Source organism: Phalacrocorax aristotelis, chromosome 2 (genome assembly GCF_949628215.1).
Source record: "Phalacrocorax aristotelis chromosome 2, bGulAri2.1, whole genome shotgun sequence".
Classification (NCBI taxonomy): domain Eukaryota; kingdom Metazoa; phylum Chordata; class Aves; order Suliformes; family Phalacrocoracidae; genus Phalacrocorax; species Phalacrocorax aristotelis.
The window spans coordinates 130,646,933-130,670,471 of NC_134277.1; the positions used below are offsets into that span (position 1 = coordinate 130,646,933).

General features: G+C 37.8%; 1 protein-coding gene across 1 annotated transcript in view; it reads left to right on the forward strand.

Moving 5' to 3' along the window:
- The window catches only part of PREX2 (phosphatidylinositol-3,4,5-trisphosphate dependent Rac exchange factor 2), a 186,277-nt gene that overhangs the window by 91,580 nt on the left and 71,158 nt on the right, over window positions 1–23,539 (forward strand). The window contains exons 16-25 of the mRNA XM_075085197.1: window positions 49–191; window positions 1,827–1,919; window positions 3,255–3,403; window positions 5,787–5,872; window positions 8,112–8,248; window positions 11,506–11,623; window positions 12,489–12,673; window positions 15,753–15,914; window positions 19,111–19,333; window positions 19,685–19,892. Coding sequence (XP_074941298.1) covers window positions 49–191; window positions 1,827–1,919; window positions 3,255–3,403; window positions 5,787–5,872; window positions 8,112–8,248; window positions 11,506–11,623; window positions 12,489–12,673; window positions 15,753–15,914; window positions 19,111–19,333; window positions 19,685–19,892 — 1,504 coding nt within the window. The remainder of the gene's footprint in view (window positions 1–48; window positions 192–1,826; window positions 1,920–3,254; window positions 3,404–5,786; window positions 5,873–8,111; window positions 8,249–11,505; window positions 11,624–12,488; window positions 12,674–15,752; window positions 15,915–19,110; window positions 19,334–19,684; window positions 19,893–23,539) is intronic.

The window sequence follows — 23,539 nt, forward strand, 5'->3', positions numbered from 1 at the left end:
AGTTCAAAAGAAAAAAAGGATTAATATGTGTGGTTTTGAATCATACAGTGTTAGAGAAAAGTGAATTTAAAGATGAACCGCTGCTGTTCCGTTTTTATGCGGATGAAGAAATGGAAGGGTCAAATATGAAGCACAAACTCATGAAACATGACCTGAAGGTAGTGGAAAATGTCATAGCCAAGTCGTTATTGGTGAGTGAAACTGAATGATTGTGTGTTTTGCTGACTAAAAAAGTCGTCTGTAGTGAAAATAAATTAGCACTGTGTATTATTTTTGTACAAATGCATGGGCACTGATGAGTGCTGAGGGAGCTGGATGCTGTCGCTAAGCCACTGTCCATCTACTTTGAAAGGTCATGGGGGACAGGAGAAGTGCCCGAGGACTGGAGGGTAGCCAATGTCACTCCAGTCTTCAAAAGGGACAAGAAGGAGGACCCAGGAGACTGTAGGCCAGTCAGCCTCACCTCCATTCCCGGAGGGGTGATGGAACAGTTAAGTCTGGAGTTTATCTTCAGGCATGCAGAAGAAAAGGTTATCGGTAGTCAACATGGATTCACCAAGAGGAGATCATGCTTGACCAACCTGATAGCCTTCTATGATGGCATGATGGGCTGGGTAGATGAAGGGAGAGCAGTGGATGTTGTTTAACTCGAGTTCAGCAAGGCTTTCCACGCTGTCTCCCATAACATCCTCATAGGTAAGCTTAGGAAGTGTGGGTTAGATGACACGACAGTGAGGTGGATTGAGAACTGGTTGAACAACAGAGCTCAGAGGGTCGTGATCAATGGAGCAGAGTCTGGTTGGAGGCTGTAACTAGTGGTGTTCCCCAGGGGTCTGTGCTGAGTCCAGTCCTGTTCAATATATTTATCAATGACATGGATGAAGCGATAGAGTAACCTCAGCAAGTTTGCTGACGGTACCAAGCTGGGAAGAGTGGCTGATACGCCAAAAGGCTGTGCTGCTGTTCAGTGAGACCTGGACAGGCTGGAGAGCTGGGCCGAGGGGAACCTGATGAAATTCAACAAAAGCAAGTGCAAGGTCCTGCACCTGGGGAGGAGCAACCCCATGCACCAGTTCAGGCTGGGGGTTGACCAGCTGGAAAGCAGCTCTGTTGAGAAGGACCTGGGAGTGCTGGTGGACAGCAAGTTGACCATGAGCCAGCAATGTGCCCTTGTGGCCAAGATGGCCAAAGGTATCCTGGGCTGCATTAAAAGGAGTGTGGCCAGCAGATCAAGAGAGCTTATCCTCCCCCTCTACTCTGCCCTAGTTGAGACCACATTGGGAGTACTGTGTCCAGTTTTGGGCCCCCTGGTTTAAGAAGGACGTGGAACTGCTTGAGCAAGTCAAGCAGAGACCTACTGACATGATCAGGGGACTGGAGCATCTCCCTTATGAGGAAAGGCTGAGAGACCTGGGTTTGTTCAGCCTGGAGAAGAGAAGGCTGAGGGGGGATCTTCTCAATGCTTATAAATATCTGAAAGGTGGGTGTCAAGAGGATGGGACTGGACTCTTTTCAGTGGTGCCCAATGACAGGACAAGGGGCAATGGGCACAAGTTGGAACACAGGAAGTTCCACCTGAATCTGAGGAAAAACTTCTTTACTTTGAGCAGTGGAACAGGCTTGAAATATTAAAAAAACTGCCTGGATGCATTTCTGTGCGCCCTGCTCTGGGTGTCCCTTCTCAGGCAGGGGGGTTGGACAAGATGGTCTCCAGAAGTCCCTTCCAACCCCTACCATTCTGTGATTCTGTGATTATTATTGAATTGGGCTATACTTTAGTTCTTCTTAATGCCTTTCTGAACATTTTGAACAATTTTGTTTTTCAGATTAAATCTAATGAAGGCACCTATGGTTTTGATTTAGAAGATAAAAATAAGGTGCCAATTATTAAAGTGGTGGAGAAAGGATCAAATGCTGAGGTATCAAGTATTATAAATTATCTTCCCTATTTTATTGACTTCATCACAGATATGTGTTGTAAATCAGCTGAGAAAATTTATAGTAGTAAAAGGTAACAGTGACAACTTTCCAAGAATGCTGTGTTTATGGAATTTTTTTCCTTTTTTTTTCCCCCTTTTGTTTTGTTTAAAATAGAGGTTACCAACACTCACTTTCTGTTCAGGTGGATTGTTGTATTGAGTGGTGATGTAAGAGTTACCATTTTATTTTTATACATTTTATAATTTTCCAGTGATGCCATTAATCATGATTAGAATAAACATTTTTGGTAGAACATGAAATTAATATAAAACTAGTATAATAGTCTGTGAGTTGCTTTTGATATATTTCATAATAAAGGATATATCAAGCTTCTGATAAAATCTAGAATTTGAGAGTCTGAATAAATTACAACCTCTCTGTTTGTTAGTATTGCTTTAGATGCTTTTTGGGTAAATTCATATTGTTCTACTGAACTGCATGGGAGTCTTTATACATGGAAAGATAAAAAACAAGTCTTCTCCATAAGAGAAAAATTTTTAACATGTATTTCAAGCCTTTCTAAATTTCATGGTGGGATAGGAATTTAAAATAAAAATAGATACAGCAAATCAATAATATAGTACAGCCGCATAGCTGTGGCCAGGGTGATTTAGCTCTGTTAGGTTTGCATAATTCCATATTGTATTTTCCAGCAGTCAGGTTCTGCCACATTCTCAGATGATGCTAAGGCTAACCTGTGCCCTGAGCTGCTCCTCCATCCTCCTGCCATCTGAGCTAGTTATGGGTTTTTTCTTGTTTAGAGTTTAAAAACTGTGTGTAATTTAGTTTGCCATGCCTTTGGCTCAAGGGCCGTGAAACTTTTAAGGATATTGTTTTGTTTTGGAATTTAATAAATATTTACTTACTAAAATATTCATCAGGTCCTTTTTTATGAAAAGAAGCTTTAGTTCCTTCGGAGAATGATGGATGGGCAAATTAGGTAACATCATAAAAAGAGTAAACTGGTTCAATGAAAGCTGTTAATTATTACAAATATTAACTGATATTGTAATACTGTAATAAAATCTTGATTAAGACTAGGTCTTGTTTTTAGCTCTCTTTGGAATGAGTTTACTATACCCTTCATGTCAGTTTAACCAGTTCTAGAAGCATTTTGCGGTGTAAGTCTTTTGTGCGTGGTATGTGAAGGAGGCATAAAGAATTTAAAGAAAATGTGTGTCATTCTTCCTGTTGAGGCTGCATGCAAGCAGAAGAAAACACGATGTTAGTGGTTATAAAAGGCAAACATATACACAACTGTTATTGTTTTCTAGATGGCAGGCTTGGAAGTTGGGAAAAAAATCTTTGCCATTAACGGTGACCTGGTTTTTCTGCGACCCTTCAGTGAAGTGGATTGCTTCCTGAAAGCATGTTTAAACAGCAGAAAGCCCCTGCGGGTTCTTGTGAGCACTAAACCACGGGAGTAAGTTGTCATTCCTTTGGGGGAATTTTTACAAACTACAATTGAAGTGAATTTTGAAAGCCCAGTGGAACTTCAGACAGCACTACTGTAGAGTTATCTTAACTGCTATATCTAATCTGACTTGGTAAAGTCAAGCAATTTGATCTGCTTTGATTTTGTTTTATTATATTTGTCAGTCAGCAAAAGCAAACACAAGTGCTTTAGATCATCGGCTCTGCCACTTTAAATACATGCAGGAACCGCAAGTGTAAATGAAGTTTCCTTGACTATGGGGACAGTTCTGATCACTTATCTCCTCTCACTGTGTTTATTAAACAAGTTCCTCTGGTGATTAGTTGCTGGTTTGGCAGAAGTCAAGCTCTGTGATCTAATGGGCCCCTTCAGCATGTGTGCTGGTTGTGTAAACAGTAGGAGCAAGTAAACAGCTCCCTATCTTAATCTGAGATGCATTTCTGTACACAGTTTTGACAATTCCTACCTGAAAGCAGTTTTTGTTACGTAAAAGAAATACAAAGTGAGGCCTAATGGCTGTGTTCAGTAAGTATGTAAACAAGCATAGGTCTGTTAATAAAGTTAATGCAGTTTTTACTGGTTTGTACATACCAAAGAAAGAGGAGAGTAAGAAACAGTGGTCAGGAGTGATTTTGATAAAATTTTGCAGGGTAAGGAGGAACCATCCTCTGTTACCAGATAGCACACAGAGAATGCCTTGGAAATGGCTCTGGTTCAGTGGTAGAAAGGAGGCTTAGTTCTCCTGTTAATAAGCAAAGGTGTCTTGAGAAATACAGTGGCACCCAGAAAGGGGAAAAGATCAAAGAAAGAAATACAGCATAAAGCTGGAATAATACTCCAACCGCTCCCCCCCCCCCCAAGAAACAAACAAACAAACAAAAACAACAAAATCCCCCAAACCACCAGCTGGATAGTGTTGCAGTGAACATAAAAGGTATATCTTGGCCTTTCTTTAATGTAGATCTTGGTTCAACTTGCCAGTGAAAATGAGCGTGAATTTCGAGGTTGACAGAGATAATCTAGAGAATGAGGAGTTCAGAGAAGTTGAAGAATTTCTTTCTCAGTGCTGCCTGCTTTTTGTCAGGACCTGCTGCTAGCACAACTGTGTTGGCAGAAGAGACAGTTCTCTCCTAAATCCTTAGCCTAAACTGCCAGTGGTGGTCTTTCATAGCTCATTAGCATGTTTCACAAAGCATTTACAGAATGAAACCATATAGACTGTATCAACATTAGTTAATATATTAGTATACTAAATGATGCTATGTTTATGAAAATATTTCAAATGAAAACTTATTAATCTCAAGAATATTCTAGTATTTTTTAAAAATTTATAGGCTTTATCGTTGTCTCCAAATGCTGAACTAAGAATACCAGAAAAAAATGAAAGTACAAGAAATGATGCAATGATATTATTCAAAAATACCTGTAAATCAAGTTTATTACAGTCCAAATGTATTTTTAAATCACTTTTCAGCATCAGTTTCTAGTTGTCTGCTTTTGTACTGGCAAATGGAGCTGAGGGCAAAGATCCCTTAAAGAATAACAGAGCTGGCTCTGGAAGTAAAGGCTGCAAAGTTAAATCAGTGCACTGTTATGCATGACCTAACCAGCTCTGATAAGGGCTAATGCAGCTGTGTTGCTTTTTCTGGAACCTGAGCTGATATCATGTGGATATGCTAGCTTAGTTTGAGTGAGCTCAGGGCTTCATTTTAAAAAGTAGATGTGAATTTTGATTCTCAGAACTGTGTTTTTGTTACGTTTGTCAGTAGGTTTATTTCTGTTGCACTTAGACCAAGTTATATGAACAGTAGTAGGCAATTCTTGCTTTACAAAACTCGGTACATTACATAGCTGCTCAGAAAAACTGCAACAAAATATTTTTTTCAATACAACTCACCAAGTAGGCACTTAGATGTTAACGAATTGTCATATGGATCCAGTCTCCACAGTCTACTGCAGCTCATCTGACAAGGCCTGCCATGATCTGTGGTCCCTGGGCTCTGTCCTCTTGGCTGGAAGACTGCCTGCCTTCCCAGGGCTTTCAGTGTTGCTGTGCTGTGGCAACTTACCCCGTCCCTTTGGGAGGAATTTTAAAGCTGTGGTGGTGCTTTGGTTGTAATTGACATATTGAGTTTCCCTGCAAAATAGTATTGCCTTGCTCTGATTGGTTTTGGTATCTCAGCTTGCTATTATTTCTGATGTCATTGGTACTAAGCATCTGAAATGTGAATGGTGCTGAATCTCAAACTGTGAATTGAGTGAAAGTGTGGAGTCTTACACCCTCATAACCTACTTATTGCTGTTTGCTTTTATCTTGAGTAACAGAATGATACCTTTTGCTACATTCATATTGAATCTTTGCTTGTATCAGGACAGTGAAGATTCCTGACTCTGCAGATGGACTTGGATTCCAAATCCGGGGCTTTGGCCCATCAGTTGTCCATGCTGTTGGGAGAGGTAAGCCGTAAGAGCTGTCAACCGTAATGGTAAATAGACATTTAACATTTAAATGGTGTGGCTGAGATAAATCAAGATTAGCTCCAGTGTTCAGCTTAGAATTTTTTTCCCCCCCAAAGCAACAAATACTATTAAATAAACCTAAGTAAGATTATTTTGTGTTCTTACACTTTGTAAGCTTCGGATAGATCTTCTGTTTGGGTTTTTGTGTTTTTTTTTTTGGGGGGGTGGGTGGTGTATGTATTTATATGGGTATAGGAAAGTTAAGTTAAGGCCATGTGTTCTTTACAGACTAAGAAATAGCTGATAGAAGTGAAATCACCTTCTCCAGTGAATGAGTATTGGGAACCACTCACTTCGTGAGTGTTAATTTGTTAGGTGGCCATGTGGTTCTGCAGTGTTCTGAAAACATTTTACAGAAAATGCACTTTTCACAAATCTTTTCAAGGGTGCTAGTGGCCTAGTCTGTTTTAGTAATTGCAGATGTTTCTTCTAAATACTGTTTTGTACCTCTTGTGACGTCAAATGCTTGCCATCCCTAACTCAATATGTTCTTGACTGGTATACTGGTGATAAGAGAAGTTGAAGTATTCTTTGTTGCTCTTGCATGTTGTTAATTGTAGAGCCAACTAATGCTGTATTTGCAGCCATTGTGGGGCAGTTGTGTCCTTTTTCCCTCCTCCTCCCTCTGTAATTGAGGAATTTGAAGTGAACTGATCTGCAAAGCAGCCAGATTTGAGCAGAGCTCGACTTTTTTTCTAGACAGTGGTGCCAGAAATTAGATTTTTAAGAGAAAGGCTAATAAACTACAGTCTGTTGAGCTGATGTGATAATTATTTGTGCGCCTGGATCTCAATTCAAACGCCTATCCTTATTCATTAAGCACATACTTTATTCCAATTAGCCTCATAGTATGTAAGTGCTTGCGTGTGTGGTTTGCTGAACCTGAAAGATTTTAAGCATATGCTTAAATACTTTGCTGAATTGGGACACTGGGTTTTTCTGAAGAGAGACTTTTCTTTTTGAGAGATATTTAATAAGGCCTATTTAAATATTTGTTTTTAAATACTTTTTTTTTTTTGCGGTGGGATTGCGATAGCTGGTAATGGTGTCATTTCCAAAGACTTTAATATTAGTTTTAAAATGCAGCTTTCATCTAACCTGATAGCACCTAAAATGAGGGAAAACCAGGAATATTCTTTAATTTATTTCCTTGTCAGATACTCTCAGCTGACAAGTCATGGCATAGCTTTTCTATTTGTCAGCCCTGCAAATTCAGTCTAGCCTTTTCTTTCATAGCAGTTAGCTTCTGCAGCTCAGCCTTGCCGTCTCTAGGCAATAGATTTTGACTTCCCTGGCACCTTTGTGACAGTATCAAGAGAGACATAAGTAGGCGAGTATTCAGGTAGCTGGAACTAAGGTCATACTCCAGCAGGCTGTCTTTTAAGAGTGAGCTTGAGTCACACTGAAAAGACCTGGAAACAGCTGCTATTTCTGTAGCACCTATTCAATGGATAGAAAATTTTCCCGAGGTTATTCCATTGTGAAAAAAAATCATGGAACCATTTATTTTATGTTGCTCAAAGACAATGTTTTAATTTCTTGGGTTTTTTTTTCCCCCCAAAAAAATAATTAAATTTGAGATCCCTACTTGACTATCTTTGGGTACTTTGATTAAGCTGTAAGGCAGTCTGTTATAATTGAGTTGGTAAAAAGATTAAAATAAGAACAAAATTTGGATTTGGGTATTTCACTTAAGGTTTAACGAGAAACTCTAGTATGCTCTGATACTTCTTTATGAATTGTCAGAAAGCTGCTGTTTAGTATGTAAAATAGAGACACCTGATGTAGTCAAGTAGCTCATAAGCTTGGCACATATAAAAGAATTCCAAATAAAAGTGGTCTAAGTTATTATTAGCAACTTTCAAGCTAAAGCCTTTTTATCCTTTTAAAATCCTTTTCTTTTAAGACAAATTTTCCACATTTTCATATTATTAATCAACATTTGTTATATAAAATAGCCTTTAGAAAATACTCTGGTCTCGTTTTATAGAATCATCTGCTGGGGAACTCCATTTCCTTGGAGTCCAGCTGACTGCAGAAGCACCCTGTAGTCAGGGGAAGTATGTAAGAATTGGTGAGAGCAGATTCTGATTTAAAAATGAGGCTTTTTGACTGTAGGTTTTAAAGGAGATTTTTAGGAAAAGTCGTCTGTTACCTATGTTGGGGTTTTTTATAGGAACAGTGGCAGCTGCGGCAGGTCTCCACCCTGGCCAATGCATAATCAAAGTGAATGGAATTAATGTCAGCAAGGAGACTCATGCAAGTGTTATTGCTCATGTCACGGCGTGCAGGAAGTACAGGCGGCCAATGCAGGTATGTCTCACTTGGTACCCTTGCAAATTTTCTTCTAATTTTTTTTTTTTGTCAAAGTAAACAGTGTGGTATGTATCTCTGTCCACATATCTGTTGTGTTCCAGTGTGGTGAGGGGAAAGGAGAGGTGAATAAAAGTGAAGGGAAGCCATTTGAATTACAAAAGCTGAAGATTGCTCAATGTATTGCAGATGTACATTGAAATAAATCTAAGCTATTAGCTAACTCTTTTTTTCATATGGTATTTTTAAAGGATTATTTCAAGTGTTTCTGCAGTTCTGTGCAGAAAGCATTAGGAGATATGTTCTCATGATGATGGAGAGGGATTTACACAGCTTGCTGCCTGCTTAGCAGCATGAGAATGCAATGCAAAAAGCTGATCTTCTTCCAGAATTTTGTAACGCTTCAGCACATAGAGAGCAGAGTGCACATATTCCATCTATAAAAGTCTCTGTGTTCCCATTGCATTCCAATCTTGGGAATAAACGCACATTCAAGGACTTAAAATTTCACTTTTTTAATATAAGCATGCAATTTTTGTGATCTTTTTCACAGTGGTATAGGAGAAAACCTAAGGTTTCTGAGACACAAATTTAAGGAAGAAAACTAAAACCAGCTGGATTCTGTAATGTAACTTTTCCAAGTCCCTGCAAATTTTTCATAAACTCTGAACCAGTGTCATTAATTAACTTCACAAACTCTTCCAGTGCATGTTAATTGAGAAAAAAAATCCAATTAAAATCAAGAGTGAAATCCTTCTCCCACACCTACTGCATAGATATGAGACGAGAATTATAAGTAAGAGTTAGTTAGAACTGTGTCGTGCAAATGCAGTCTTTATGAAAATGTTTGTCTCGATATTTGTGTTCCAACTCTAATACAGAATTGAAGTAGTTACACAGCATATCAAAATCAAGCTCACCTGTTCTTTAAAGGAAGATGCACTTTAGTAAAGAGAGGGTGTTTTGTGCACTAGTAGCAAGACTGGCTAGAAAAAAAGATAAATTTTTTAGAGCAGGTGTGTTCTCTCTGTGTGTAAGTGTGAAGTACCTATAGAGATTAGTGACATCCAAAGAGGATTGATTAACATAGGCTGGCATGAATGCCTTGACGTGCAAAATTACTCTGTTTTTTGTATCCACATACATTATATGTTGGAGTACATAACTGTTTAAATAAATACAGAGTATTTATTTCAATCTAAAAAAGTAACTGATCATAATTCAGCAAATCACAAATAACTAAAATCCCACAGACTAACAAGAAAAACTTCATTTAGGATGTAGTACTATCAAATGCTATGGGAGAACTGCCTAGACTGAAATAAATGGCAGTATTCCCACTGGTGTCAAGACAACTAAAACTTCATTTCCTTTTCAGAAATTAGGGTTTTTAATTATTTGGAAGATGACTATGGATTTTTCCTGTTTTCTTAGCACAGTGCATTAACCTATCATTTAATTAACACAAATATTGCAGTCTCTCCTGTGATTGGCAATTGTGTAATTGGAAGGGGATCTCTTTCTGTTTCCTGCATACTCGACTTCTTAGGGTGAGGAGTTTCCCTGTGTGTCTGGAGTGTGAAGTTTCATTTCAGATTCTTGCAGTGTGAATAACTGTGTAAATTCTGTTGGACAATGTTTATATTCTTTCTGTCTTGTCTGGATAAAGAAAATTGAAAGCAGGTTTTACTTCTTGGAATTACGTACGTTTTTTTGCAGTGATGCTAATCATGATGTGACAGATTTATGCGTAGTTTGTGCCTCTCTAATGCTTTCAGCGAACATTGCTCCAAATCGTATTGCATTGTATATCGTGTTAACTTTTGAAGGAGGGACTTCCAGTTTAAGTAGATAGTCCCTCCATTAGGGCGTATTAAGTTCAAATAATGAAGGAACCCTTTTACATAATGTAAGTCTCATATTAGAGATTGGCATGGCAGTTTTAATGCTGCCAAGCAAACCTGTAAAACTCCATAAATAAGCAGCAAGCTTTCAGGTGTACCTGCAAAGAAGCTTGGGTTTCAGAAGTGTTTCTGTTGATCAGCTTGTGCACAAGAGTCTTCCGACAATCAACAAAGAACTTTGAAAGTTAAGCTTCCTTATTAAAATATATCAGTGCCATTGAGTGAAAAGTAAGGCATGGATGAATCTAGGAAACCTAGAGAAAAATAGTACCTTACTCATACGAAAATTGAGTTATCTACGATTAATGGGATAAAGATAGCAGCTGAATATTGTATATTAGCAAAGCATAATTGGATGTATTTGGCATTCTGCGTGAAAATTGTAACATTCAGCTTGAACTTATGCTGTCCTTGCTTAACTTTGAATTTTTCCGCAAACTTCTTTTTAAAGTCTATGAATTCAGATTATTCATAACTCTGTCATTTATTCTGTTGTAGCTGTTGGAGGGGGAGTGACTAATTGACTGTCAAACTTCTTTTGAAGTGTAAGGGGAAGAGTAGTCTGGAGATGCCATACTTGATAGGCCCTCCCACAAGGATGTGATGGGAATGTGGCTGCACAAGTGAGGGGCGAGAACAGGATGCAATGCGTACACATGGCTGCTTCACAGGTTGTGTGACTAAGCCACCACCATTCCTGTGCTCTCGTGTCACTCGGTCACATAAGATTCTGGACTTCTGGGGCCTGTGATTCTGTCCTTTTTGGGGTTTTCGCTAATCTGTGGGAAAAATAAAGAACACCTAGTAAAATAACTGTAGTAAAGGCAAATATAAGTAATTAAGGCTGTAGTGTATATTCTTCTTGCCATTGACACACGGGTGATAGATCAGCTGGACACACTATGTCTTTGGTTGGTATTCCTTAATATTTACCAGCAGTTTTGTAGTCACACCACAGATTTAGCAAGGCAAAAATTGGTTTTCTTTATTTTTTCACAATTTCTTGTCTCAAATATTTTTCAGTCTGCAGTTTGATTTGAAACGTCTTAAATTATTTTTGGCAGAGACATGAAACTGATGGGTGTCATGCTGTCACAGATTTCATACTGTCTTACGACAGCATACTCTGAAATAAAAATAAGTTTAAAAAATGCCTCAGATGATTTTAGACAAAGCCAAAAATCTCTGTAATTTTCAAAATACTATTTTGAACCTGGAGCTCAGAAAGCAATAAAGCTGATAATAGTCAGGAAATCAAAGCAATTATTTCATGTTTAAGAGCAGTGAAATAAGTTGCAATCAGTTGCACTTGCAAAGCTCTTCCTAGCTGTCTCTTCTTTTTTTTTTTTTCAGCAAGATTCTATACAGTGGGTTTACAACAGCATTGAAAGTGCACAGGAAGATCTTCAGAAAACAAACACCAAGCCCTCTGGAGATGATGGAGGAGATGCCTTTGACTGCAAAGTGGAAGGTATGGGATGCTTGTTTTGATTTTGTTGTTGCTCATAATGTTGGTGTAGTAGCAAGGAAAATATAGGCAGTGGTGGGTTTTTTTCCGAGAGGAAATTACAAGCAGACTGAGATGCATTTTACATAAGGATTTGCTTTTCATGTATTCTAAAGATGTAAATTTAACATCCTGTTCTCTGAAAATTATTGTATTTCCCATTTCGAGAAAAAGCTTCTGTGAACGCTTTAGGGAAAATCTGTTCAATTTTCATTCATAGGATACATAATCCTAGGAATTACCTGATTTATTTTCACCACTAGTAATTATTTAAGGCTAAATTAGATGTGTTAGTCACTACTGCATGAGAAATAATAAGTCAGTTATCCTTCAGGTTATTTTCAGGCAATTAACATTTGGATAAAGCTGCAGTCATATGCATCATGCTAATTAAAGAGACTGTTAACATGTGAACTGTATTTATGTTCTCTAGATAAATGCTGATATTGTGGTTTAATTTCTGAAGGTTGACACATTTCATGGTCATTTTCTTCTAGTTTATTTAGAAGTTCTCAGTTTACCACTTTTTTGTTACTTTTTTTATGTCCCTGGATTACAAATGAAATTGAATTAGTCCCTTTCAAAAACTGTAAAGAGAGGCTTCTGTGACTTGTCTGTTCATGCCTCTTCAGCAATCTAGTATTTTAGCATCTGTAAACCTACTGGTGTTCTGATTTTTAAGTCATTCAGCTGGTAGCTGGGTTTTTTGATGAACATTTTAAAATAGAATGATCAGAGCATACCGGCTTCTAGAATGTTTGCCTATGTCCTTTTGAGTTTGTTTAATGGCCAACCCTCCTCAACTGATCCATTATTTTCTTTATTGTAGAGGTAATTGACAAATTTAACACTATGGCCATAATTGATGGGAAGAAAGATCATGTGAGTCTGACTGTTGACAATGTTCATCTGGAGTATGGAGTGGTTTATGAGTATGACAGCACAGCTGGAATAAAGTGTCATGTGTTAGAAAAAATGATTGAACCAAAGGGATTTTTCAGCTTGACTGCAAAGGTATGAAGCAATTTTTGTAGGTATTTATTCGTACTATGCTTAATGCCAACAGAGCAACATCTATCTTTTGCTTATCCTTAGGATTATTTGTATTTCATTTAATATGTTATAATTGGTCGCTTTTATCCCTCTGACGTTTTGGAGAATGACTGTGTACTCAGGAGCCTCTAAACTAAAAAAAATGTTGAACCTTGAAGTCTTCCATTTCTTCTGCCCCTCCCCCTTTTTTCTTAATTATCACAACTTGAAAGTAAGTCAGACTCACTGAAATGTCAAAACTTGGTGAAGATAGGCTGTAGTTTCCAAAAGTTATTTATTCTCATCAGAACTGCATGTGCAACTTCTAAAATTTTTTTTTTCAGTAAGAGTAGCACAACGTCTGTCTTTTCTGTGTCTGAAAGTAAAGCTGTGCATATACAGGCACACACATTGGCAAAATCACAGGGAAAGAAAAAAACCAAGTGCAACTTCAGAGTTTACTTTGGAGTTTTTATTTTGCGAGTATTTTCAAATGGTAAAATCTGTGATTGCTGTGAGTGGGATGTGATTGATTTTTTTTTAAATATATATGTGGTATTGTCTGGGTCAGATTGACAAGTAATGTAGTAATACAGCTCCTCTTCTAGGTTTGTTTTTATCTTTTCACACACATATGCATGCTAACAAAGTACACTTAATAAAAATAGGAAAGCCCAAACTTTTGGGGAGTGTACTGGTATCTGCAAATTTATTTTTTCTGTTGATCTTTCCATCAGAAGTGACTGGGGTTTGGGCACGTGTTTCTTTTTCCTGACTTCACTTTGGAGCAGGTCAGGTTGACAGACAGGGGAGTAAGTTCTTGCACCCACATCACAAGATTTGCTAGAGGTAGTCTATTCAATGCTTCAAGTCATTGACCTGAAATAGGTTAATTCTTGCTGTAATTACAATTTCATATGAAACATTTAAGGTATTACTTCCTAGCTGTTTAAGAAATATTTTCCACTGTTTTATATGGAGTAGTTAAGTAAAGTACCTCCAGCACACTGATTCTGGCCTTAGATAATGCAGTGTCCTCAACCTTAGTGTTTAGGCTGGTAGTTAAATACTTAGAAATTATTATAAAACAATAAGGAGTTGCTCTTGGGGAGATTCCAATTGGACACAAGAGGAAAATTCTTCACAGTGAGGACAGTCAACCATTGGAATAATCTCCCGAGGGAAGTGGTTGACTTGGCCATGTTGGACACCTGCAAGAGTTGTCTGGACAGGGTGCTGGGCCGTGTTGTCTAGACTGCGCTCTTCCTAGAAAGGTTGGACTAGATGATCCCTGAGGTCCCTTCCAACCTGTGATTCTGTGATATGTTAGAATAATGTAAAGTTGCTATCAAGTGCCGCCTTCTTGTCCCCCTTGTGTTGAGGGATCCAGAGCTAGATGCAGCACTCCAGGTGGGGAGTACTACCAAGTGATAGTAGTCTAAATGACTACAAAAGGTCCACCAGTAGAGAAATCAGGTCCCTTAATTCAAAGGCAATAATTGAAATTGTAGTGGCACTTCATCAAATATAACTGTCTGCAAATGGGTTTAAATACTCTACACATAATGTTTAAACTTCTCTGTACATTCAGTGGGGTCTTATGTTTCTCTCGGTACTCATCTTTCTCTCTTTGCTGTGTATTTATTGTTGCTTTGCCTTTTCAAACTTCTCTATTATGCATCATATATAGTAGGGGATTTGAAGTAATCCTGGACTGCTTTCCTGTATTGTACAAATCTTTGTGTTAATTATTATGATGAGAAAGTACCCAGAGTTATGCTGCAGAAGTTATTGGGTTTGGATACACTTATTTTAATGTACAGCTGTAAAATACCCCTTGAATGAATTAAATTTGTATTATTAATTAAACATGACATAAAGGAAGCTCAAAAGTGTGACCAAAGTGACTGGGGTGTTTTAATACAGTAATTAAACACTGTAGCAGAAGAGTGAAAGGCTTTCCTTAATTCATCCTGCTGGGGACCTGAGAAAAAAAATCTCTCAGGATCTAGTAATGTAAAATCTGTGACTTCTTAAAAACTTCAGATTTTGCTCTCCAAAATTTCTGTGTGTTGTAATTTTTTTCTAAATTCCTTAGTCAAGCTTATAAATCATATATTACATCTGTGGTGATGGACATTATAATAATGAACTGTATCACAAGTGAATTACAGACATAAGACCCAGGGTGGATTAATACTCTGTGTTGTTTGTCCAGACTTCTTTGAGTATCTTTGTGAGCCTTTTCTTATTTAAGTGCCTTAATCTGGGTTTTGGTGCTTTTGTTAGAAAGTTATTTTGGGTGTGCTTTTCAAACACACCTTCAGAGTTGGACCCAACCAGCAATAGGTATCTCCCTAGTTCCGTAACACAGCAAATTTCAATGCCTGAAATGTAACTAGCTCAAAACAAACAAACAAACAAACAAACAAAAAAAACCAAAAAAAACCACCGGGCTATATACTACCCTCATCTCTTCAGCATGCCTTTTTTTTCAGTTTTCTATCATTGTCATTTGCTGGTACTATTTCCATCATAGCAAGACTTTAGTCTTTGCTGGGCAGTATAGCTTGTTCTGTTCCCTGTTTGCTGTTTATATATGCAGAATATATGCAGCACTCAGTTTTCTTGTATGCTTTTTCAATGTGTTAGTTCACTTATGCTGCCAGACCAAAGTTTTGCTACAAGTAATGAATTAATTCATCAGCTTTGCATAATATGTGCTGTTCAAGTAAATACAGCAGATAATGTATTTCAGAAAAGACAGAGTGGTTACATTAGTAGGAAATCAGTAGTATATCCATTATCAGACAATATCATGAGAAGCCAAATAAAAGTACTTATTATGGGTGTAACTTATGCAGGAGATAGATTTAAAGAAACCTCTTTGCTTCCCAAGTTTCAATAATTGTTGTTTTGCAGCATTGCCTGTAATGTTAAAAGGCAACTGATTATCAGGCTTTTCAGCTTTAATTATAAGGGATGATAAGTAAGGGGTTAAGTAAGGCATTATCTTATTCATTTGTTTTATAACATACTGGTCTTGCTTTTATTATCTTAGATTCTTGAGGCACTGGCAAAAAGCGATGAACATTTTGTGCAGAATTGCAACAGCCTCAATTCCTTAAATGAAGTGATCCCCACTGAGCTTCAAAGTAAATTCAGCGTCATCTGCAGTGAGAAAATTGAGCATATCTACCGAAGAATCTCTAGTTACAAAAAGGTAAGATTGGCATGTCCTAAGCTTGGTGATATTTGTCTTTTAAGGGAAAAACAGGGGAATGTGGTACAGTTTGAATAACTCTTCAAAATGTCTATTGCAATGATAAAAGTATGGCTGGAAGTTCAGCTATTTGGAGGCGTGAATGCCTAAACTGAGTAACTGAATAGTTTTTAAACTGTGCTCTTAATTATTCATTTGTTAGACACTGGGTAGATCATGTCCTTTGTCTGCTGTCTTCAGTTGTAGATACAATCAACTGTGTATTTCCCACAAAAGGCCCAGCATTTTTGTAAATGCCTTAAACCAATACTCTAGTGAATTTGCAGATGTTAACCAAAAATGAAGCAATAACAGCAGAATTTTTTTTTCTTTCTAATGCATCTTAATTTTAAATACAAATTTGTTACCCTTTTATTCATCTTTTATGCCTTCAAATTGGTATGACTTTTTCTAGCATGACTATTAATAGTAATAGCTCTGTAAATTGTTAGATTAACTTGGGTTAGTAAAACAGTATAGCACGGGAAAAAGGGGAAGGTGCTTACTTTCATACACTTGAGACCTAAATTAATGAGATGTAAATGAATAGATAACCCAGAGTATAACCTCTAGTTGCTGTCAGTGTATTTCTCTATAGTTGTTTAGCTAAGCAGGACGTAAATGAATCAACCATTTGCCAATTTGTTAATGCAAACTTATTTTCTCATCCTGGCCTCTGGTTCCTAATTCTTGGGAGTTTGGAACTAGTTTGAAATAGGCCCAAAAAGACTGCTTAGAACTAGCTCTGCTCTGTCTTACCTCAGCTGGGGATCTGAGTTGTGACATTTACAAACTAGTGTGTTCTGAGAGTTAATGTGCAAAAAACTGGGAAAAAAAAAAAAGGACAAAGAAGTTCGATGTAGAAGGTTCGCACTGTTCTAAAAGTTGCATGGAGAAGAATAGGTAATGTTTTCTTATTTTTCAAAGGAAAAAAAGGAAAAACTATAAGGTAAACCTGTAGCTTTAGTAGGATGAAGGCCAAAAAGCAGCTTTCCAAAGATTTTTCAGGGTGGTCTCTGACAAGAAATGGAATAAACTGAGGAGTTGAAGAAATGGAATAAACTGAGGAGTTGAGCCACAGAAAGAGACATCAAAGGATTTGGATACTGCATTACCAAACATGGGTCTCTCCATTGTTTGCCTGAATTATAAACCTCTGTGTTTTGAAATGGATTAAAAATAAAAATATCTTTCTAAAAATTTTAACATTAATAATAGTGTCCCTAGAGTTTGAGTAACATGTAGGTGGTTTATACCTTTCCTGTAGCCAAAATATGTGAGCATGATGTATAGTCTCCTTAGAGAAGGCCAAGACAATAAATGAAATTTTATTGTTATGCTGACTATGAAACGAACAGCCTTGGGGAAGTTTTCATAGTGCTTGTAATGTCTAGAAGCAGATATTGCTGATACTAACTGCACTTTCAAGCTCATCTGCTCAAAAATCAGTAGTTTCACAGTTACAGGTTTTAATGACAATTAGTAACGCAATGAATTTCAGGAATAGATACGTTGTTTTCTTGGCAAGGTAAAGGTAACCATAGTTACAGGAGACTTACGGAGTGCCTGAGCCCGGCTTGTCTCCTGCTTTCACTGTGAAAGTTCGAATTCTATAAATAGCAACCCTGTAGATTTCTGCAGTTCCTACTATTATTATTATCAGAACATTTTGCTCATAATAGACCTCAAGTCCAGTGCCATGAGTCCCAGATGTTTCTCAACACATATATGAAAAGAATTTTGGGCCTGACTTACGACCTGATGAAATCATAGCCAGGCATTTGGTCTCTCTGGAGCAGGATGTGTGGGAGATTGAGATGTGAAATATGTACTGCTTGCAGGAACATTTTCATCGTTGAATGTCCTTAGTGCCCTTTTTAACTATTTGTACGTTCTTCAGCCTTCGAACAATTCCATAATTGGATTTCTTGTAACCTTCCAGATCTTGTTCTGATGCAAAGATTTAAATGTAATTAATCAGTCAAATGTTCATCAGGCTGAAGTAATATGACACCAAAATAAGCAGAAATTTAAATCCCAGCACAAACCCCTGTTACTACTCAGAAGGGACATACCTTTGTTAGACTGAAGAGTTAGTCAAAACTTGACTGATTGAATTTGTACCGACATTTATTAGGGAAGGAACTTTGCAAGTTAACTTTGAAAATACTCTTATGTATGAGCTGTGCCCCATAGCTGAGATAGTTGACTGGAGAGATACTGTGATTGAAATGCCAGGGACTTGGAACTGATTATGTCTTTTCCAGAAAAAATTCTTCCCTAACAACAAACTGTACTGGAAAGGACAAATTTTGACAAAAATCCTGCTTGTGACGGACAAGTCTGTTTTCCAATGGGAGAGCTTAATTTCATTACTTTTATGATTCTGAAGTAGGTGTATTTTCTAAGCGTCCAAATTCAGTACAGTTCAGTCTTAGCCATTTTGGGTTGATATCATCTCACTGATGTCATGACTCTAAGCCTGTTCAAGAGTGTGCACAAAATTTTAGGTGTTATAGTGAAGATGTGGCTAAGCACTGTATTAGAATTAGACCATAAAACAGAGGGAAAAAAGAAATATTCATCACTGAGCTGATATATGGGGGAGAGAAGAGGTGCTGGCAACACGCCTCCTAATGCAGCCCGGGAAGCCATTAGGGAGGACTTCATCCTTCCTGAATATGAAATTCATAATTCATAGCATCCAATTCTGTCTTTATTATAGCTTCTAGCAAAAATCACAGAAATATTTGCAAGACATTGACTTGAAAGCAACTATGTCAGCAGGTGTTTATAATGTCATGTGCAGTACAGCACTGGATTATAGAGCATTTCTGACTTTCTCCCCAGGAAGACACTTAATATTTTATTGTGTTGCAAGGAAAAGAAATTCTATCTCCTTGTTACAAGGCTATTTATTTACATTTGTAAATATCACTTACTTCAAAAACTAACCCCTCAGAAACATAAAATGAAAAAATACTTTTTTCTTTCCCTTGTAGATAAAGACAGAAATTATGAAGTCAAGGCATCTAAGTCAAGAAAACCTGAAATATTGTAAACTTTTGTTTTCTAGCCAGGTACACAAGTTTTGTCAGCCAAGTGCTGACACATCAAAAGCTGTTAATGAAAATTTTGTTTTCTTTCTCACTTCTAGTTTTCAAGAGTATTAAAAAACAGAGCTTGGCCTACCTTCAAACAAGCTAAGTCAAAGATTTCACCACTTCACAGCAGTGATTTCTGTCCAACCAATTGCCATATCAATGTGATGGAAGTGTCTTACCCTAAAACCTCAACTTCGCTTGGTAGTGCCTTTGGTGTACAGTTAGACAGCAGAAAACATTCTTCCCATGAAAAGGAAAATAAAAACACTGATCAAGGTAAGTCAGTTGAGCTTGAAAGAACTAATTCCAGTGGTTCTGATATACAGTCTTAAAAGGTAACTGGTTTAGGTTTATGTCCCAAATACTAAAATTAAGGACAAGCCTATATGAAATCTCCCTATTTTCAATACTTAGGTTTATTTTAAAGCATGATAAAAGCTAGTCATAATTTCACAATAACTTTTTCCTTAAATAGCTTGACTTTGATATGCAAAATAAAATACAAAATTAAGTAACTACATTAAGTTTTAAGCAGGAAAATATTTCAATGTCTGTTAGGTAATTTACTAACTTCAAAATGTATGTTGAAAAAAAGATAATGATGTAACTTCTTTGGATTATTCCCAGGTAAACTGAATCCCATGATTTATGTCCAACATACCATTACTACTATGGCTGCGCCTTCAGGACAGTCTCTTGGCCAGCAAGAGGGCCATGGTCTGAGGTACCTTTTAAAAGAAGAAGATTTAGAAACACAAGATGTCTATCAAAAATTGCTGTTCAAATTACAAGCTGCACTGAAAGAGGTGGAAACCTGTGTCTGTCAAATAGACGAGTAAGTAAATGTTACCATCTGGACTTGCCTTTAATTTTTCCATTGAAGATACCGATAAATCTGGGTATCTTTTTTTTTTTTGTTGTGTAGGATCTATGTTGACTTCAGATAGAATTGAAATAAGGCAAATAATTTAAGTGTAGGTAATATTATATTTTGTTCTTCTTCCCAGTGTCCCTGATTTTTTCCCACTTTAGTTTGTAGTTTTCTCTAGAATGTGGAAATGCTAATTATTTTGAGGTGAGAGAAATATGAGGCCCACATGTCATCTAAAATTTTACTTGGAATAGAAACAAACGGCAGAGGTGTGAAAAATAGCTTTTCTTAAACTCTTCAGGTATTGCTGAATAGTACCAAAGATGAATTTGTAAAGGATTTTTCACTCATAGGCAGATTATTAATTTGTTAGACATTTTTCAAAACCAAATTGGCCTTAGTGAAGAACTGTGGATCTAGGGAGAGCCACTCTTGAGTGATTAGGACACTTGGCTTGAATGTGGGAGACCCAGAGTCTCATCAGTTTGTCCTAATTCAGGACAAGGATTTAAAACTTGCTTTTCCATTTGGGAGGTAAGTGGGTTGACTGCTAGGCTATTTGCTGTCTTGGGATGAGGATGAAGAAAGATGACAGGTCTTTCAGTTTTGAAAGATCCCATATGTAATGCAAATGACAGAAATTATTAATTTTGAAAATATAAAAAATACTATTTTTTTAATTTAAAAGCCAATCTTTAATGATTTCCAGTTTGGAAAAGTGGTGTATCATTGCTTCTCCTGTTATTTTGAAACTGTACAATGATTCGTCCTTTCATAGTTATTTCAGAGTGGGAATTTTTTTGTACTGTTCTAATAGTAATGTAATGTAGTAGTTACACAGCAATAAGTAATTGTAATGTATTACATACTGCGATAGAAATGAAAGTAAGAATGGGCTCAGATTTTTTAAAGAAAACATTGTTTTCTGTGCCTTTACATAGTCACGATGAAGATAAAGCCAGTTAATGAATTTTGAAATTATTTCAGTGCTTGGGTACACTTAAAAATGGTTGTCTGTAAAGCCTGTGTTGTCACTCTTTCTCAAGGAAGTCAGAAAATTATATATGGAAGGTCAGTCAATATTTCAGGAAGTTCCAGTTACCAGTCTGCCACGCCTTTCCTTTCCACTCCCTTGAGCCCATGATGCAAAAGCACAGGAACTTCTGAGCGTTTTTTTCCTACGCATGTATATATAAATACACACAGACACATGTTTTGTGTACAAGTATATGCTTACGTATATACATATATATACACATATATGTATATATGCACACACATATATCCATTTTGAGAGTCACGCAGTTATGACAGTAAACACAAGGGTTCACTTTTTTCTTTTCATCAATTTCCTATACACTTGACCTTGTAGCAGATCTTGTATAGGGTGCACAGCAAATTTAACCTTTTGCTATTTGTAAGACTGAGACTTTTCATGCTTTATTCCACACAGTATTTGAGTGGACTGCCAGTGTGTAATGACTGTGGAGGAAAGCAGTTCTATACAGGAAGCAAGATAGCCGAGGGACCTACTTAAAAGTGCTGAACAGGGAAGAGGGAAATAGGCACTATCTGGGTGGGAGCAGTTCAGCAGTACATGGTGTATCATATTAGAACATAGTTACAGCTACTAATTAACTCTTGAGAGAAAAGTTAGGACTACTAAGAAACAGAAGATAATCAGATAGGATAATCAAACAGCTGTGCTTTAATTAGAAATATTAAAACATCAGCAACTAGGAGGAAATGCTTGAACATACCTATCCCTAAGCTTTATAAAGACTGTAGAACTTCTGTTTTCTGTTACGACATAGCGACAATAAAACTGATGTCTTTATTTACTGAATTGGTTGTTATTGTAAGCAGTTCTCATTGTCATAATTTTCTCAGGACAGAAAATATGAACACGGTATCACAATTCTAAATTTATATGATCTTGAACAATAGAAAAATTGGTCTACTAAATTACCCTTTGGTACCCTTTATAACAGCACTGTTGAAAAACTGTTGTTCTTTCATGTTACTAGATGCCTCTGCTCTGTGTTGAGGTCAGTAATGGTCTCTCTCAATTCCCAAAATCTTGGGGCAGTATTATCTGCCCAACCTCTCCTATCTGTTAGTGAATGAAAGTGAACTGAAAAACAAGTGTTTTTCCTGAAGAGCAGGTCTGTGGGAGCTTGTGGATTATGGGAAGGGAATGTATAAGAGATGATACTCCTAGCATCGTCTTCATAATAACTTTTGTGATGGCTTGTTAATGAGATTGGGTTGCATAAGAAGTTCATCTACACCAATGCACGCGGCATGGGCAACAAACAGGAGGATCTGGAAGCCATTGTGCAGTGGCATAGCTATGACTTAGTCACCATCACAGATACATGCTGGGATGACTCTTACGACTGGAGTGCAGCAATGGATGGCTATAAGCTCTTCAGAAGGGATAGGCAAGGAAGGAGAGGCAGTGGAGTGGCTCTATATGCTAGGGAGTGTTTCAAATTACGTAGAGCTTAGCGATTGTGATGATAAGGTCGAGGGCTTATGGGTAAGGATGAGGGGGAAGGCCAACAAGGCAGATATCCTGCTGGGGGTCTGTTATAGGCCACCCAACCAGGATTAAGAGGTAGATGAAGAGTCCTACAAACAGCTGGAGGAATTATCACAATCGGTTGCCCTTGTTCTCATGGGCGACTTCTATTTACCAGATGTCTGCTGGAAATATGACCCAGCAGAGAAAAAAACAGTCTAGGAGGTTCCTGGAGTGTGTGGAAGATAACTTCCTGATGTAGTTGATAAATGAGCCTACCAGGGGAGATGCCTTGCTTGACCTGTTCACAAACAGAGAAGGGCTAGTGGAAGATGTGGTGGTTGGAGGCATCTTGGACTTAGTGACCATGGTATGACTGAGTTCTCAATTCTTGGTGAAGAAAGAAGGGGGGTCAGCAGAATCACTACCATGGACTTCCAGAGGGCAGACTTTGGCCTGTTCAGGGCACTGGTTGGGAGAGTCCCTTGAGAGGCAGTCCTGAAGGGCAAAGGGGTGCAGGAAGGCTGGGCTTTCTTCAAGAAGGAGGTCTTGAAGGCACAGGAGCAGGCTCTCCCAATGTACTGTAAGATAAACCAGCAGGGAAGACTATTGGCCTGACTGAACAGGGAGCTTTTGCTGGCACTTAGGAAAAAAAGGAGTTTACCACTTTTGGAAGAAGGGGCAGGCAACTCAGGAAGAGTACAGAGATCTCATTAGGTCTTGCAGACGGGCAAAAGCCCAGATAGAACTCAACCTGGCTGCTGTTGTAAGGGGTAACAAAAATGTTTTTACAAATACATTAACAACAAAAGAGAACCAAAGAGATTCTCCATCCTTTGTTGGACGCGGAGGGGAACATTGCCACCGAGGATGAGGAAAAGGCTGAGGTACTAATGCCTTCTTTGCCTCATTCTTTAACCATCAGACCAGTTATCTCCAGGGTATTCAGCCCCTGGAGCTGGAAGGCAGAGACGGGGAGTGGAATAAACCCCCCAGAATCCAGGAGGAAGGAGTTTACGACCTGCTGAGCCACCTGGACTCTCACAAGTCTATGGGGCCAGATGGGATCCGCCCCAGAGTACTGAGG